Source organism: Phycodurus eques, chromosome 6 (assembly GCF_024500275.1).
Source record: "Phycodurus eques isolate BA_2022a chromosome 6, UOR_Pequ_1.1, whole genome shotgun sequence".
In the NCBI taxonomy this organism is placed as follows: domain Eukaryota; kingdom Metazoa; phylum Chordata; class Actinopteri; order Syngnathiformes; family Syngnathidae; genus Phycodurus; species Phycodurus eques.
The window spans coordinates 17,203,156-17,220,986 of NC_084530.1; the positions used below are offsets into that span (position 1 = coordinate 17,203,156).

Sequence of the window (17,831 nt, forward strand, 5' to 3'; positions counted from 1 at the left end):
TGCTTTAACAGCTACATTTGGCCACACTGGATACCTTATAAAACAGAGCAGTGTTAAAAGGTCGCCACAGATCACAATGTCATCTGCGAACATCACAGTCCACGGGGATTCCAGTCTAACCTCATCTGTCAGTCTATCCGTCACTACTGTAAACAGGAAGGGGCTCAGGGCTCATCTATGTCCCTGCCTCTTCTGGAAGAAAGTGTTCACTACAGCCATTTCCATCCTTTTTTTTAAAGTCTCCCTTTTTTAAAAGTCCCTCCAAGTTCCTTTCCTGGATGCCATATCTACTCATCACTTTTTCATCGCCCCTATTTCCTTCACCAGCATGTCCATTACAATCTGCACCAATTACAACTCTCTCTCTCTGTCTGGGATGCTCAGAACTACTTTGTCGAGCTCCTTCCAGAATTTCCTACCTGTGGGGCCGATAATTACATTTTACATAACACCTTCAATTTCAAGTTTCAGCTTCATCACTCGATTTGATACACTTTTCAACTCCAAGACATTCTTAGCTAACGCTTCCTTTAAAATAACCCCTACTCCATTTACATTCCCATCTACACCATGGTAAAATAATTTAAACTCTGCCTTACTGCCCTTCCCCCTGGTCTCATCAACCTTTCTCTTAATCATCATGTCAACCGGGCGGCACGGTGGACGACTGGTTAGAGCGTCTGCCTCACAGTTCTGAGGACCTTGGTTTAATCCCTGGCCCCGCCTGTGTGGAGTTTGCATGTTCTCCCCGTGCCTGCGTGGGTTTTCTCCGGGCACTCCGGTTTCCTCCTACATCCCAAAAACGTGCATGAATTGGAGACTCAAAATTGCCCGTAGGTGTGACTGTGAGTGCGAATGGTTGTTTGCTTGTATGTGCCCTGCGATTGGCTGGCAACCGGTTCAGGGTGTAACCCACCTCCTGCCCGATGATAGCTGGGATAAGTTCCAGCACGCCCGCGACCCTAGTGAGGAGAAGCGGTGAAGAAAATGGATGGATGGATGGATCATGTCAACCAACTCCTGAGATTTTCCTGTCATAGACTCAACATTCAAAGTCCCCACATTCAGTTCAAGACTCTGTGCTTTCCTCTTCTGCCTAAGTACCTGCTTTCTACCTCTTCTTCTTCGTCGACCCACAGTAGCTGAATTTCCACCGGCGCCCTGCAGGTTGACGGCGCCGGGGGCGGACGTTGTTAACCCGGGCCACGACCGATCCAGTATGACATTCTTTGGATGAACGCGCATATTTGTTTGGCAAAGTTTTAAGCCGGACGGCCGTCCTGACGCATCCCTCCGCATTTGTCCGGGCTTGGGACCGGCCTACAGTTCGCACTGGCTTGTGCCTCCCATAGGGCTAAATCAATATGGATTTTAAAATATATAAATTCAGTATGCAATATATGCATATCAATTAAATATACAAATATATATATTAAAATGTAGTTGTATTTTGTTAAAATGACTCGAAACTCAAGCTGTAGGACTTGGGACTTTGAGGGCAAAGACTTACAGTACTTGCGCCTTGCAAAGCAACGACTTGGTCCCACCTCTCGTGCATACCATTTGTTAGATATATTTCAGTAGTTATCATTTATTTGCTTAGCTTGCATTAGTATTTTGCATTAGTAGCTTGCATTAGTATTTTGCATTAGTAGCTTGCATTAGTATTATGGACAATATTTAGATTGAAAGATCTCTCGCCTTCAAGAAGATGACTCAGCAACATTTGATGGAAGGGCGCCTTGACCAAGGACGTGATCGGATGTGGTCGGGGACGGGACAGGTGTCGTCTGGTCCCATGTTTTGTGTTGTGTCTTAGTGCTTAGAACATTCTGTCTTGTAAAACCCTCCTATTGTCAAATAAATGTAGGAGCGACGGGGGAGATTGTTTAGAGCGTGTTGAGAGGCTGTAACCTGAACAATCTCCCATGCGCCCTCCTCATGAGTAAAAAGACCAGCGTCTTCATTCCTTTTGTGTTTATTCATTATAATGTTTGGTAAGATAAATCCAACACCATTGCACCTATTTTTTCTATTTTTTTATTTCCTTGTAATTGTTCTCAAGCCTTGCGCTGCTGACCTCTTGGCAAGGTCACTCTTGTGGAAGACATCCGGCTCTCAGTGGGTTTCATCTGTTTAAATAAAGGTTATAAAAAAAGTCTTCTTTAATGTTTTTCAATTAGATAGCGTTGTATCAATTTTCACTTTCTCTTTAAATGATTAGAACACACCAAAGCATCCATGCAACATATTAGATCCTTTGTGGGGGTGTCAAGTTGGGTTTCTGTTGAGGGCATTTAAACACCCCAAAGTCCACATTCACATTTGTCATTTATTTGAGTCATACTCTCGTGCAAATGTAAGAATTGTTTTTTAAAATAGGTTAATATCCAGAACCTTCATCTTGCACCAGTTTGTTTGAACAATGTTCCACGAGAAGAGCGTCTGGATGCGGAAGTACAATTGTACATTTTGTGATGATGGACTTGAGAACATTTATTCCATGAATGTACATTTATTAAGGATTGCTTATTTGTCTATATATATCTGCCATGTAACTCCAACAACTATTTGATATGTGTGAAAGATTCAAAACATGACTTGTGTATCAACACATATTATACAGGTTTTGTGAAAAAAATAGTGTCTATGCTTTTTAGTATTTCAACATGTGACATTTTGGTATGCAGTTTGATTGTTCTATTGCAAGATATGTGCCTTGGATCAATAAAAGTCGTGAGACACTGCTGTAAAACAACAAACCTGTACTTTATTTTGAACCCCATATTATATGGAGAGTCTCAACTTCCTGTCTCGTACTACTCTGAAGGTCCAAACCGGAAGTCGTTGGCTCCACTCATGCTAGCTGTAGCTGCCCCTACCTCTCGGGGGTCTGAACGGAACCGATGTTGCTGGTCTAGCGGGATTGACGTGACTCGTGCGGTTCGGAAAAGAGCCCAAACTCCTTCCCGAGAGGAAGTTGTGCGTGAGTGGGACTGTTTTAATTTGCTCCCGTTGTCGTTGGCGTCGCCATTGAAACGCATCGCCGTGCTGCCAAACGAGCTGAACGGCGAGAATGTTCCCGCCGTGCGAATGAGCGTTACAAGACGTCAACGCGGCTTAATCACGATGTTTTATTGACTTACAGACCACCATTACGCGTCTAATAACGCGGTCGGCTCAGGCGTAGCATCAATAATGGATGTTGTTTCCATCGGACCTGACAGGTTGCGGGTCACGTGACGCCGCGTGTGTAGTAGATCCACTAAGCTCAGCTCAGCCAATCGGGGGGCGTGGCCTTGCATGTACCTGGCAGGTGACGTCACCAAGGACCGCTTGCCGCAAACCAAGCAAATGGCATTTAAAAAGGTTTGGAATGACAAGGTGCTGTGCATGGTGAGGGTGAAGCTGGGATATTTATGAAGCTGTTGACCGATATTTTTCAATATTTGGTCTCTTCAAATATTTCTACAGGAGGTGTTTATTTTCACAGAACTACAGTGCAAAGAAAATAATACAACTAAAACCGCCATAAGTGTGACTGTGAATTGTTGTTTGTCTCTGCGTGCCCTGCCGGGGTACATCCCAGTTCGGGATGTACCCCGCCTCAGCTGAGATAGGCGCTAGCACACTCGTGACCCGAGTGAGAATAAGTGGTATGGAAAATGGATGGATGTAGTGCAAAGGTGGCACAGCACTTTATATGAAATAGGCACCATTTTCTTCTGAAACTTGGCCTCCTTTTTGCCTTCACAAGTGCATCAATATCATTTAAGTGCAAAGTGGTTGGCAGTGTGCCCTCCAGTGGACAAATTTTGCAGCAACAGTTGCTTTGCTTGAACAATAGCAGTGAATGTTTTCTATATCCCCACGGGCCGAATTGGACACCCTGAGGGACCGGTTCTGGCCCGCGGGCCGTACATTTCATACCCCTGCTATAAATCATTCTAACCGTGTGACCTGTGAGGTTTCTTGTTACATTTACATCCGTGTCGTTGTAGTGACGCCGCACCCGTCGCCATGGTGACCAAAAAAGTCAGAACGGAGTACATGAAGAAGTTCCGGGAGCCCAAGTGGGAGACCTTCTCCAAATGCTACGAAGACTCGCTCAAGTACCGCCTGACCCGGCGGGTCATGGAGCACTCGCATAAGCCCTGGTTCTGGGAGGGCTGGGAGGGCGGCTCAGTGCTGTCCAGCGGCTGGTCCACGCCCCGGCCCGGACGCAACCGGGTGGCGCCGCTGCTCCACGAGACGAACGGGCTGAGGTCCGGTCCCGATGCCGAGCCACCGTCGGGTCGCGGCGAGGAGGAGGCGGTGGTGGCAACGGAGGTGGCAGAGGTCGATGCCGCAGCACCAGAAGGTGACATAACTGGTACAGGTGGAGGATCATTGCTGCTGCAGAGGGGTGGAATATTTCTGGTAAATTTCCAGAAAGTGTCCAGACTGGGAAATATGACAAATTAGAACCTATCCCTTGGAATTCATGGGAAATAATTGGGAATTGAGGGATAAATCAAGAACAATAAAAACGACTTAAATTCTGCGCTGATAGAAGCAATTGACGGAGCAAAGGGTGGTGGCCTACTGACACAACCATTGACTACTGACTCCCTTTTGCATAATAATAACTGCCAATAATTCAAATACTGTACATTAAAATTGATAGATTTTCAAACTTAAATTCAGTGGGCTGTGTCTTTATTGTTGTTACCCACATGGGAGGGCAGTGCACTTGCATTTTTTCCCCCAGTCCACTCGGGACTTGGACATTTGACAGTTCAATCTTGAGACTTACTTGTGACTTACCTCTGCTAACTGAACCCGACATGGACTTCTTGCTCATGTGATGCTCCTGTTTCTCTAAAATTATTAAGTTTCATCCTGCTCCTTGTTGCCGTGGCAGCCACTACGACAGGAGGAACCACTTCTGCATTTCCACTCTGCTGAATGTGTTGTACTGTTCTTTTGGTGTGTGACTGAAGGGCCAAACGATGGCCCACATGCGATGTTTTTTTTTGTTTTGTTTTTTTTTATGTGCCACAGAACGTGCGCAGACAGCAAACGTCGCCTCTCCTCCTCCAAACATCAGCGGCGCCTCCGACGAGCTGGACACCGACGACGGTCCGCTGGACTCGCCGGACTCAAATGGGGATCCCGCCAAGCCGGCGCCCATACAGAAGCGCCGCCGCCGCCGCCGCACGCCTCGCTCGGAGCAGGGACTTCAGGAGGGTTGCCACGGCAACAAGTCGCGCAGCGACCGCAAACCTCAGCGGGCCAAGAGCCAGCCGCCACAAGGGGGCGCCAGGGACAACCCGTGGACCCGGTGCGAAGACACACACGCCAGGAAAGCCACAACGCCCGGCGACGTAAGTTCTCAAGTGGGCTAATGCTAAGCAATTAGCATCGGATGAACACGTGATTGAATGAACAAACATGAACAAACCCTTGCAGAGCGAGCGTTGTGACGCGTGCGTCCAGACGACGACGCGTCCTCCCGACAAGCGCTCGGCCACCTCGGATCGTCGACGCGCTCGCTCGGCAGACCTGGAGAAGCTGAGACACTCGCAGCAACACCACGTGACCACCTCCGCCACTGTGATGGCGGTGGCGGACGAGCGCTGGGTGACGGAGTATATGCGCTGCTTCTCCGCACGCCTCAGGTAGAGCAGGCCACGCCTCTAAAAAAACAAAAACAAACAAATACATTGGAGGTGACATGTGTGGATGGAACAGCCTGATCAGGAACTTGTCGTCATTTTGAAAAAGTCTAAAGCACATTTGTACTCCAAGTCGTCAACATTCCACAATAGGCAGTCCCTTTTCGATCCAAATCATACAACACCCCCACATCTTTGAAATGTGTTTTTTAAAATTAGAAAACAGTATACTAGCAGTTATTCTCCACCAGTGGGTCAGGGCAGCTCTGGGTTGCTACACCGTTAAGTCAGTTAAAATGTCAGTCCTTTAAAGGTTCGTAACTACGGGGATATTGATGCTCGTTTTTGTTAGCCTATCAATGGTCTTTCTCATTATGTGTTAGCATTAACCTAGTCGTCTTTTGTAAGACAAAGTTATGTGGTTTGGTTAAACACACAAGATGTAGTTCTCTTTGTTCCGTTTTGCAGTGAACTTCAACTGGGAGCGGCAATAAACAGCTTGAAACAAGCAGTTGCCCTCTAATGAAGAATTGTTCAGAATCTGCCCAGCTGCTCGCTCAGGGAGGGCAAAATAGCATGCTTCGGAAAAAGTTCACTTGTAAACAACAAAAAATGAGGGTTCGTAATTTGAAGTCATATGTCAAGGTGGACGACTGGTTTAGAGCGTCTGCCTCACAGTTCTGAGGTCCGGGGTTCAATCCCAGACCCCGCCCGTGTGGAGTTTGCATGTTCTCCCCGTGCCTGCGTGGGTTTTCTCCGGGCACTCCGGTTTCCTCCCACATCCCAAAAACATGCATGCTAGGTTAATTGACAACTCTAAATTGCCCGTAGGTGTGAATGTGAGTGCGATTGTTTGTATGTGCCCTGCGATTGGCTGGCGACCAGTTCAGGGTGTACCCCGCCTCCTGCCCGATGACAGCTGGGATAGGCTCCAGCGCGCCCGCGACCCGAGTGAGAAGCGGCTCAGTTGATGGATGGACGTCAAGGTGCCACTGTATTACAACGTATTTTCAAAATAAATTGTGCACATTTTAATTCTTCAAGCAGAGCTTCAAATTTATTAATCATTAATATAATCAATTCATTATAGGTTGCCCCCCCCAGGTATTTACACATCTTGGATTATTATTACTATTCACTGAAAAACTCACCTATTTGCACTCAACCCAAAGGTCTAATATAAAAGTGATTTGGCGCCATTTTGAGGCATATATGACCAATTACAAGAAATATTTTAGCGAGGGGGGAGGAATCAATAATGCGCTGATTTTCACTATTTTCACCCTTGCAAATAGTGGAGGAACACCTATAACTGAAAAGTAGGATTCACATCTACATAGTTGATTTATTACTCATTTATTGTATTATTGCACGGTGACCGACTGGTTAGCACATCTGCCACACAGTTCTGAGGACCGGGATTCAGATCCCGGCCCCGCCGGTGTGGAGTTTGCATGTTCTCCCCGAAGGGTTTTCTACGGGTACTCCGGTTGCCTCCCACATCCCAAAAACATGCATGGTAGGTGGACTGAAGACTTTAAATTGCCCATAGGTGTGAACGGTTGTTTGTTTATATGTGCCCTATGATTGGCTGTCGACCAGTTCAGGGTGTATCCCGCCTCTCGCCCGAAGATAGCTGGGATAGGCTCCGCCACACCTACAACCCTAGTGGGTATAAACGGTACAGAAAATGGATGGATTAGTTCACTTACTGTGCTTCTTTTAATCCAACGGGGAAATTTAATTAAAGGCGGTTTAAAAATAGCTGCAGAAGTGACTAAGAAATCAAATCAATTTGGTATTAAGCAAAGGATTATCAGTATATCAATGATTTTATTTATATATATATTAATGTACTGCATTTATCCATTTACGGTACTTTTTAATCATTTAAGGGGAAATGTTATTAACGTACTAAATTCCCCTAATTACATTTAGTAATAAAATATGAATCTAGGGAGAATTCGTATCAAATTTGAAAAAAAAAAAACTATTTTTGTATTGTGCAAATTTTAAAAGACCAACAATGAGTAATAAATAATTGACAACCTATATATATATATATATATATATATATATATTTTAAAAAATGGTTTAAAATATTGTATTTGTTTTAGTGTACTCTTGAATTTCAGTTGAAATTAGTACAATATTTTTTTTAGACTAACTTTAATCCCTTAAGTGAAAACTTCAGGTGCAGAGGCTTTTTGTCCGGCAGACCTCAAAATTGTGTGCACGCGCACTGATGCTGCTGTCCAAACTATGCAAACACACAAACATGTTGAATATGCTGGACAAATTTATGAATCGTGATTGTGTGACAAGACTACTGTATTGTACTATGTATGTATATTTAATGTTTTAGATGTTAAATGTGTTTGACTTGAGAAACAAACATAAGTGCATTTTCAAAGCCTTTAACTGAAACTATTGCTAATTAGCACTGTTTTTAATTTAGATGTAAAGAATGTTTCAACACCACACTAAATGTGTAATTTTTTTTCCAAGTCCATTTTGAGTTTCTACTTCTGGTGTGCGTGAACGTAGCGTCACCGACAGAACAGGAAGTACACGCCCTCTCATGTTTACATTGACACTTTCCTTCACTTGACTTTTGACGTTACTATAAAGTTGTGAATAAAACGAACATTTAAACAAATCCACCATTTGCTTTTACTAACACACATTCAACAGCGTCCATTTCGAAAGCTCATACATCCAATATATTGGGGGAGATTAAAATTAACTTTCCAACAGTGTAACTTGAGAACAAACACTGACTTAAAAAAAAAAACCTACCACTCTCAACAAAAATGAGAATTAAAAAAAAAAAAAAAAACAGTTTAAAAGAAGCTAGCGGCGCAGACATTCACAGCAGTCCTGCCGCCAGGATGCTGCCGACCAGGGTGCGATCCTTCAGAGCGTTTTCCACCGCCTGCTCCTCGATCTTCAGGAACACCTGGAGCCACACACAGGAAGTCAACTAAATGGACAGAAAGTGAGTGCGATAACAAACTGGAAGTCTACTTGACCAACACAAAGTGAGTTAGGCGGGTAATTCAGAGTTTGACCAACAGGAGGTTAACTTGGAACTAATTATGCTGATAAAAGATTTATCTGATTATAGCCTATTTTTGAACAATTCATGCCCTGTATTTTTGTTCACTTCCGTACGAATGAGTCACGACAATAGGAAAATGCGGGTCCCAGGGTGACAACTAGGCTTTACACGATCAGAATTTCTGGGACCGATCAGAGAGTTTAAAAAAAAAAAAAACGATAAGATTGTGTCTGTGCGTCTACTTGTTCATTTACTGTATACAGAGTATCTTCAAAAATAAAGTCAGGACATGTATTCTAAACTCAGTTAATAAGCTCAGTTATTGTAAAAGACGAAATGCGGTGGTATCGGAATACAAGATTATATTGCAGTAGTCTGACATTGGTCTTGCAGTCTGATCCAGGCATTACGTGTTGTCTGTCCCACACCGCCCGCATTTCTTTTTTAATAACTTTATTGGCGGTCAGATATTCACAGTACTACGTCAAACGACACAACAAGGCTAAAAAATAAACTTTTGGATTCAAATATACTGTACACAATGGCGAGGCAAAGTAAATGACTTTTGCAGAGCCAATCAATGACGCCATTGATCAGATCGGCGAATTATGACAAAGCCGATCAGTATAAAATGCTAATTATCGGCCGATGCCGATCAAGCTGATCAGATCTGTGTAAAGTCTAGTGACGACAGTTGCGAACCACTGCTCTAAACGATTATCAAAATAGTCGTCGATTCATTCAATAATTGATTAATCGTTGCACCTCTACTTGGCAACCAACAGGAAGTCAACTTGACCAGCAGGAAGTTCATTGACAAGGAAACGCAACTTGATGACCAACAGGAAGTGTGATTCCGCCTGTGCGTTACCTTGGTGAGTCGAGCTTCTTTGGCCTTCTTGAGTGCGAAGACCCCTCGACTCTCCAGGAGTGCGCAAAGCGACAAACATTCCGACTGACTGACGCCGCCCACCTGGCGCTGAGAGCACAGGCGGCTGTGAACCTCGTGGAGCTAAAACGGCACAACCACAAACAAACAAAACACAGTAAAACACCCAACACTTATCTCAAACCGTCTTTCCCGATTAAAATGAACGGAAATTCCATTTATCCATTCCGGCCACCCCAAAAAAAACAGAATTTCGCTTGGCAGTGGCACTCTTACCTTCCCGAGGAGCACCTCCTTGCTCTTGCCGGCGCGCACCAGCATGAGCAGACAGCACACCAGAAGTTTCTGCTGGAGTGGGAAACTTTCGCCATTGTCGCCAGCGCACGCCGCCATGCGGTCGCCGTACACCTCGGACAGGACGCGCGCCACCTGGGGAACGCCGGCCATCACGCTCGACTCTGAAACCGTGCGCACACAACCGCAGCGTGAAGAAAACACCACACACTCGAACGCAAAACAACACTGAATCTGAAAATACAAACGCGCAACTTTAACAGACAGACAATTTACACGAACACACAAAGCCGAAAACACAAACAAGAAACAATTTGAATGCACCACAAACGAATAAACAACCATGAACACACAATTTGAAGACAAAAATAAGCTTAAACACAGACACACTGAACATAAGTACAGAATCTGAAGCTAAAGATACAAACAACTTAAAATGCTCAAACAAAACCTGAACTATAAGATAAACTGAACCGAAATACAAAAAAAAACAACAAGCTTTACAAAACATACACAGCCTGAAGCCAAAGATACAAACGCGAGTGCACACACAAAAAACAAACACATCACGTACAAACAGGAAGTTAAAAGTAGGACCTAACCAATGTTGACCTTTTGAGGCATTCTGATATTTGGGAGAATAAAATTCTGTAAAGCAATTCATCGGCCTATTAATAAAAAATTAAAAAAAAAATAATAAAAATAAAAAATGAAATAACATGTTTTGGTCCCTTAACACAACAACAACATGAATTACAGGCAGAACATTTGACTCTTTTACAATACATTGCTCGTTAGTATTTAACATTAGAGAGAGAAATTGCAAAAACTGGCTGTTTGGCGCCAATTTCTGTTTTGAATGTCTGCTTAAATGTCATTATCTTTGTCTAATGTTGTGATGCGTTTACATTTTTTTCCTTTTTTTAAAATATAGCAGCCGTTTTTTCCAGATTTAAAAAGAGCTAGTATCGAGCAAATAATCGGTCAGGCCCTACTCACAACAATAAAAATATGCATTACAGACAGAACACGACTGTTTTCCAATACTTAGTCTTTTAGTATTTAACAACAACAGAGAAAAATTTCTTGATTGATTGTGTGTGTGTACGGGGGCTGGGGGGTGTTTGATTGAATGTTGTCTTTGTCTTATTTTGTAATGTTTAATGAATACATAAATCGGAAAAAAATCTGATTTGAAAAGGGCGATTATCGGCCAATTAATTGGTCGGGCCCTTGTGTAAAGTGACATGATGATAGTGGCTCTGACCTGTAGCCGTGTGATGGTCCGCCATCTTCCTGTGTTCAGACTCCACGATCTCCACCGCTCGCCTGCCAACACGCCAACAATCAATCAACCAATCAAATCAATTGACCAACCACTCAAACGGCAAATCGGTTCCGAGTGTCCACAAGAACGGACCTGCAGATGTCCAAAGCTTTCCTGGCGTCTCCCGACACGGCAGAAACTTTCCGAGCGCAAAACTGCACGGCCGCGGCGTCCAACATGCCGCCCGCACACGCCTGACAACAAAAGACATTTTATACATCATCCGCCATTTTCCATTCGCTGCAGGATATGATAGATCTATATATTTATTATATGCCACACTTGACAGCCGCTCCGTGAAAAAAGAAATAAAAACGCCTACTCTAAACCAGTCCATGGTGCTAAAAAGGTTTGGGACCACTGCAATAGATGAACACTAGACGCACACGCAAGACAAAAACTATAGACAACTCACACAATAAAGACAAAACACACACACAGACTTACCCACGATAGATGTGCACTTAACCTCTTTATAGAAACGCACACCAGTGTGCGCGTGCGTGTACAATATGTGTTGCGTGCGGTACCTGCGCGAGTCTGTCTTGGACGATGGCGCTGAGCTGCTCTCTGCTGTATGGCGGGAAGTTGAGCAGCAGGGGGCGACACTGAGCCCTGGCCTGAAGACGGGGCAGGATGCGGTCCGTCAAGTCCAAAGCGTTGGCGATTCCTACGCAACAAAAGCACACTCAAAGGTCACGCCAGGAACACAAACTAAGGAGACAGTTATTTAGTGAACTTAGTTCCTAAAAGGACTACTAAAAAGCCCTTTGCAGGGATTAGAATCACTAAATGGGCATTTTGGTATATCATCATGGAGCCGACGACGATGAAGAAGATGGTGGTGGTGGTGGTGGGTTCCTACCGACGAAACAGAGTCTGGACTTGGGCAGGTGTGGCCACTCAAAGATGGTGTACAGGACGTCCTGGGCTTTGCTGTCCAGCTGGTCCAACTCGTCCAGAACCAATAATCTAAAAACCAACAACATTGACATCAGATTTGGAGTGCAAATGACAGTTTACAGCGAAGGCTGTGCAACATCGCAAATTAAAATTTTCCCCCAATTTTTTTAAAGAACCTATCCTCAGTATTTACCATTTTTGTGGCCAAAGCACTAATAGTATTATTTTGGCACCAGGAACTAAAGTATGTTGAAGTTGAGGAGTTTAATAGGCCCCATATTTCAGCTATTAAGACCTCCATAGAGCGACTCTCTAACATCGACTTACTATAAAAGTGTCAACTTCAATTTACTTGCAGGTTTTGTACTTTGCCGTCAGGAAGGGCTCAGTCCCTCCACGGAATCATAACGCGTACTCACACAGCGGGTCCGGGCTCGGTCAGGTGTCTCTGCAGACCTTTGGGACCATCGGACACGCTCAGCTTGTTGGCCAAAAGCGGGAAAATGCCGCGAGAGCTGCGCAGGCTCATGCAGTTGACCACCAGCGTCTGCACATGCGACAACTCCTCCTAAACAAAAGGAAGACGTCAAGTTAACGTGCTAACGTAATGACAGCAGGTTGCGCATTAGCGTCCAATACTACGACCAAGCAACACAAAAATGCAACATGAGTGACTTTTCCCTACGTGACAAATTTGGCTTTTTAAGATGTAATATTACAACTTCACCGTAGATTAATTTTTGTTTTAAAAACATTCACATTCAGTTAGCTGGGATAGGCTCCAGCACACCCGCGACCCTAGTGAGGAGAAGCGGTCTAGAAAATGGATGGCTGGCAAGTCCTCTTGAAAAACTCTCCTTATTCTCAAAATGAAATACAACTCTTGAATGGAGACTTCTACTGGGAATTTGTCTTGAATACAACTCTCTTTTCATAATATTGGGATTTTTTTTTTTAAATTCGTGTATTTATCCATCTTTACCTTCATGTCACGCAGGACACAGTTGAGACACGCCGTCTTTCCGGTCCCGGGCGCTCCGGAGATGTAGAGGCTGCCGGGCCGTCGCCGCACGGCGTTCTCCTCCAGGAACGTGCGAATGGCGGCCCGTTCCGCCTCTCGGGACAGGAGGCGCTCGGGCACGGCCGTGTGCAGCGCCTGCTTCACGCTCACCAAGCCGCCCTCTGCGAAAAACAGAACGACTCTCCTTTAGCCGGCAAGAGGTTTTCTTTTTAGGTGTGACACTATCAATATGTTGGAGCAATTTTTAGGGATCGACGAGTACCAATACCAGGTATCGGGCTGAAACGGGGCTCAAGGTATCGGGTACACGTGAAGGCTGCCGATATCGCCCACAGATACTTAAGGCCAAAAAATAAAATAAAATTGAAAAAAAACTGACATTGATTAAGTCCCCCTAACAAGTCTTTGGGAGTGTACTGCGGTGGTTTGACATCAGCAAATAAACATGTTCGTCAGAAAGAAAGGTCTATGTTCACAAATATCTGTCATTGTGTTAATTGAAATTTTGTTTCAAGTTAATTTTTTTTGTTTAAAAAAAATGTATCAACCATCCTGAGCAATTTTGCTCGCTCTTATTCCTTTAATTAAATTTAATTTGACACTGCCTTTCAGATGAGTTTAGAGTGCATTTAAAATTCATTTACGTCAGCTTTAGACTGCACTTAGATTTGTACTGAATTACAATTAAGTTCAGATGTGGTTCATTTCAATCAAGTTTAGACTGCAGTTAAAATGAGTTGAGATCAGATTTAGATGATAAATTTGGATATGACACACACACACAGAAACAATCAGGAAGGCAATAAAGAAAACGTATAAGTTGGAACTTTTCTTTTTCAACATGAAGCCTATTTAATTAGGTTTGTAGTTACTCCAATAATCATATTTCAAATGACTTTTGGAACACAAACTTAGTCAAGTTTTAGAACTGTGTGACTGTGTTAAAGTTTGGAAAAATGAACCAAGAATTTTGACAACAACTTCCTGTTGGTCTGTAATTCAAACTAAAAATTCACAAACCAACGGCACAAGAACAAAACTTACTTTCGGCAAGGGGCCGACACGCCGCCGCTGACGACTTCTTGTCGGGGCTCGGCCGCGCCGGACTTCCCGAGACCAATCCCTGTCGCCTCGGTGATGAGGCGGTGACAGGAGAAGACGGGGTCGGCTTACGACGATCCGAGACAGGATAGTTTTCGTCAAAGGGTAAACGGCGCGGTGACGACATCAGCATCCGCGGTGACGCTTTGTTCTGCTTTGGAGGAGACGCAGACAGAGCGGCATCCGTGTTGAGGGCGTTGTCGTCACCTTCACAAAAGGACAAAAACATCAGCAACACAAGAATTTGATGTGGAACTCGGGCTGCTATTTTTACGCATTAACTAGAACAAATCTATTTACGTTCTTGAACTAATTGTAAAACTCCGCAACTTCCCCCACTCCGCGGGAGCCGTGCGACATTTCGCCTCAAGATTTGAAGTCTGAATGTTTGGTTTTTTTGGACAATGAGTGAAAATAGACATTTTACCCCAAGAGGAGTCACTTATTTCAATATTAAAAGTAAAAATATATTTCTGTAGAGGTGGATGCGAATTAATGTTAGGGGGAAAAAAACTTTGAAAAATGTCAGTCATTTGTTTTATCAAAAAGAAAGTCATTTTATTTTAAGGCTATACCGCCCAACACTAGGGACTGGTATAGTTAAGATTTTAACACTAATACTACTCTTAACGATCCTGCTGATCAGTCTGGTACTTTCTGTATTCTTAGCTTGTATCACAACACTGCATTATTTTTTGTATTTGCTTGTCTTGCAACTGCAATAACATTGATGTAAAATAAATTGAAAGCAATGATTCACAAAAGAAAAAGAAAGAAAAAAAAAAAGAAAAAAAAAAGAACTACAACCACACTTTCGACTGTGTCAATCTCTCCACCATGATTGTCAATCACTCGGCGCACCGACTGTGCGGTCAGTTGTGGTGTGCCGAATGAGAAATATGCGTTTGAGGTACATGTTTGTCTCTATCACGCAATGAAATCCTATCGTAATATGATGGCAGCACGGGCACGGGAAGGAGCCAGCTGTGTCTTGTGCGCACGCTGCTGGAGTGCGCAGCGGTTTGTGTTAACATTAAGCTAGCAGGCTACAGTATGTGGTTTTGTAAACTACACGTGTAATTCTCTTATGATTAATTTCCCAGTAACCAGACTGTGAAAGGAAAAAAGTTTTGAAAAAAAAATTATAATTAGATAATTGGCAGAGCGATGGTGTGCATCTAAAAAAAACTCAAGTCAAGCTGTCACCATATTTCATTTTGAGGCCATGTTGTCCAGCCAAATGTCACACAATGAGGGGTTAAGGTGGACTCACCGGTGCGTTTTCGCGGGCTGAGGGGAAGCCTCGCAATTGGGACCCCATCTGGTCGCACCGGCGACAACTGGTCGATTCTGGCATCTGGTCGTCTAGGCGACAGCGCGGCGGGCTTCTCCCGTGTCGATGGCAGCGGTGACAAGCGAACTGGGTTCTTCTTGACGGGTTCAGCGGGCTCAGACTTCTCCGCTGGGTTTCTTTTGGGCTTGGGTGCCACCCTGCCAGATTTGCGCCTGGGGAAGGCCAGAGTGGGCTGCGCGTGACCCTGTGAGCGAGTGCTCGGCATCTCCAACCCCTGAGCGAGAGAAAAAATAAGCCCCCCCCCCCCCCCCAAAAAAACCTATTACGATGCGTAAAATATGTTTTCTTTGTTTAAAAAAAGTAAAAAAAATAACTTGCAACAAAAACCGTTCTACAGTATATCTGTTTGAATATGGTGTTGACATTTTGATGACTATTTGATTATTTTTATTAGATCGGGTTTACATCACATTTTCAATTAGTTTTTTTATAAATGATTTTCGGTCAGGCGAGGACTGAGTTTTAAATGCACTTCGGTCAGGTTCAGGAGTTTTAAATGAGTTTGATCAGTTTTACCCCGGACTTTAAATTAGTTTCAATCATTTTAAATGAGATTGAATCAGATTCGGGCTGGGTTTAAAATGTGATTAAATCGAGTGAATACGTTTCAAAGGAGTTTTGATCAGGTTCAGAAAGGGTTTTAAATGAGATTAAATCCGGTTTCCAATGAGTGGTAAATTGCATTTAAAACTTGTTTCAATCAGATTTTGATTGCGTTAACGCGACTCTCGGTGGCCTTTGGATTTAAATTTAGACACAAATGTTTTATTTTTCATCATGAAGCTTATTTTCTTTTCTTGGGACAGGAAGTTAAAGACATATTTCCCAATGTCTTAAAAAAAAGGAACAAATTTGTTTTTGTATTTAGTGTATCGTTTCAGATTTGTGTGTGGTGAACTGGTGCTCGCTTGTCAATAATTAAACATCGTATTTCACAAAATGTCATTTTATACTCCGCACACAAAGAGTTGACTTGCATACCTGGCTAAAAACATTTTTCTATTCTAATTTGAAGTTTGTCCATGCGGAACTCCCGTACACAAAATCAACTTTACTTTTGTGTTAATTATTTTGAACGCATCGCATAACATTTTGTCGTAGTAAAGATTGTTATGTAATCTAAAGGTAATCAATTTACCTTAGTTTAGTACAGAAAGGAAAGATATAAGGACGAGCGAATCAGATGTTAAGTTTGCCACGGATCTCATAAAGTCCATAATATGCTACATGACGTTTTACGGCACAACTTTGACGGAGTTGACACAAGTCAAGATTTGTGGTTACTTAAATAAGATCATAATAATAAAACAACCAAACAAAACAAGAAGCGCGCGAGGAAAGTTGTTTTTTTCTTGGCGCCAAAGAAAAACGCACAATTGTACACTCCAACACGATTAGACTGGTTGACTAAATGGAACATATAGATAGCTATATGTGTCTCCCCCCCAAGACAATACGTGGTTCAAATGTTAAGTGGATATTTGAGCGGATTTGTATTATTTGCAGGCGTTCAAACAAATGGGGAGGCATTTTCTTCCGCGTTCGACAAACACACAAATGTGGTGCTGGTAAACTTGTAAACTTACCTTTGAGTGTGAGACGTCAGCAGAAAGTGTTGCGTGGTCGTTCAGCGTCCCGCTGCTGCTCTTTTCTCTTCTTTTGAGCAGTCTCCACTGCGAACTTTAGCGCCAAATATTATCTGCCTCAGCAGCTGTTTCCGGCCAGCCGCTCACTGATTGGTCCATCGGGGTTGGGTAATAGCCGCGCTCTGTGCTCACTGGCCGAGCCCCCTAGAGCGGATGTTGCGTTGGAAATGACGCTCCCAGGCAAGGCGGGAGATCCGACAGCAGGTCGTTTTGGCGGAATGGACGTTTGGTGATATTCTTTTCCCGTTTTAGGTTCAAATGATCGTTGAAACTGTTTTCATCCACTAGCGATGACCGAATCAAGATTTCCATCATTTCTTCCCCCCACAAAAGGGTTCATGTGCACTCTACTCATTATTGTCACTCGTCGGATGTTGACGCCTATGGCTTGACGCGGCTGAGATTGTAAAATAAATGAGTCGGATCATCAGATTTTGTGGGGACAATAATCCTGCAAAATTTACAGACGGCATCAGTAGTCTGATCGGAAAATATCCATACCCGCTTGCCAAAACTAGCGACGTTACCTTCTCGCTCGTCAACAATTTCTTCTGGCGCTGTCCCGCTCTTTTTTTTCG

General features: G+C 43.7%; 2 protein-coding genes across 3 annotated transcripts; one reads left to right on the plus strand and one right to left on the minus strand.

Annotated features, from left to right (window-relative positions):
- The first annotated feature begins 2,870 nt into the window (after window positions 1–2,870).
- On the plus strand, window positions 2,871–8,405 carry ccsapa (centriole, cilia and spindle-associated protein a). Of its 2 annotated transcripts, none has more exons than XM_061680405.1 (4): window positions 2,871–2,986; window positions 4,002–4,372; window positions 5,044–5,366; window positions 5,452–8,405. In XM_061680405.1, the coding sequence occupies exons 2-4, from the start codon at window positions 4,021–4,023 to the stop codon at window positions 5,662–5,664; spliced, it is 888 nt and encodes a 295-aa protein (XP_061536389.1). In that variant the 5' UTR covers window positions 2,871–2,986; window positions 4,002–4,020; the 3' UTR covers window positions 5,665–8,405. The 2 variants fall into 2 exon arrangements, with proteins under 2 accessions (XP_061536389.1, XP_061536390.1); XM_061680406.1 differs by having other exon boundaries at window positions 4,002–4,419; window positions 5,452–5,650.
- cdc6 (cell division cycle 6 homolog (S. cerevisiae)) lies at window positions 8,031–17,294 on the minus strand. The gene is made up of 12 exons (XM_061680404.1): window positions 17,194–17,294; window positions 15,527–15,821; window positions 14,197–14,460; window positions 13,114–13,313; window positions 12,551–12,699; window positions 12,094–12,200; window positions 11,759–11,898; window positions 11,322–11,422; window positions 11,169–11,230; window positions 9,884–10,065; window positions 9,590–9,730; window positions 8,031–8,616 (listed from the first exon to the last, which is right to left on the minus strand). Exons 2-12 carry the CDS (start codon window positions 15,810–15,812, stop codon window positions 8,527–8,529), a joined length of 1,722 nt encoding a protein of 573 aa, XP_061536388.1. The 5' UTR covers window positions 15,813–15,821; window positions 17,194–17,294; the 3' UTR covers window positions 8,031–8,526.
- Window positions 17,295–17,831: the final 537 nt, after the last annotated feature.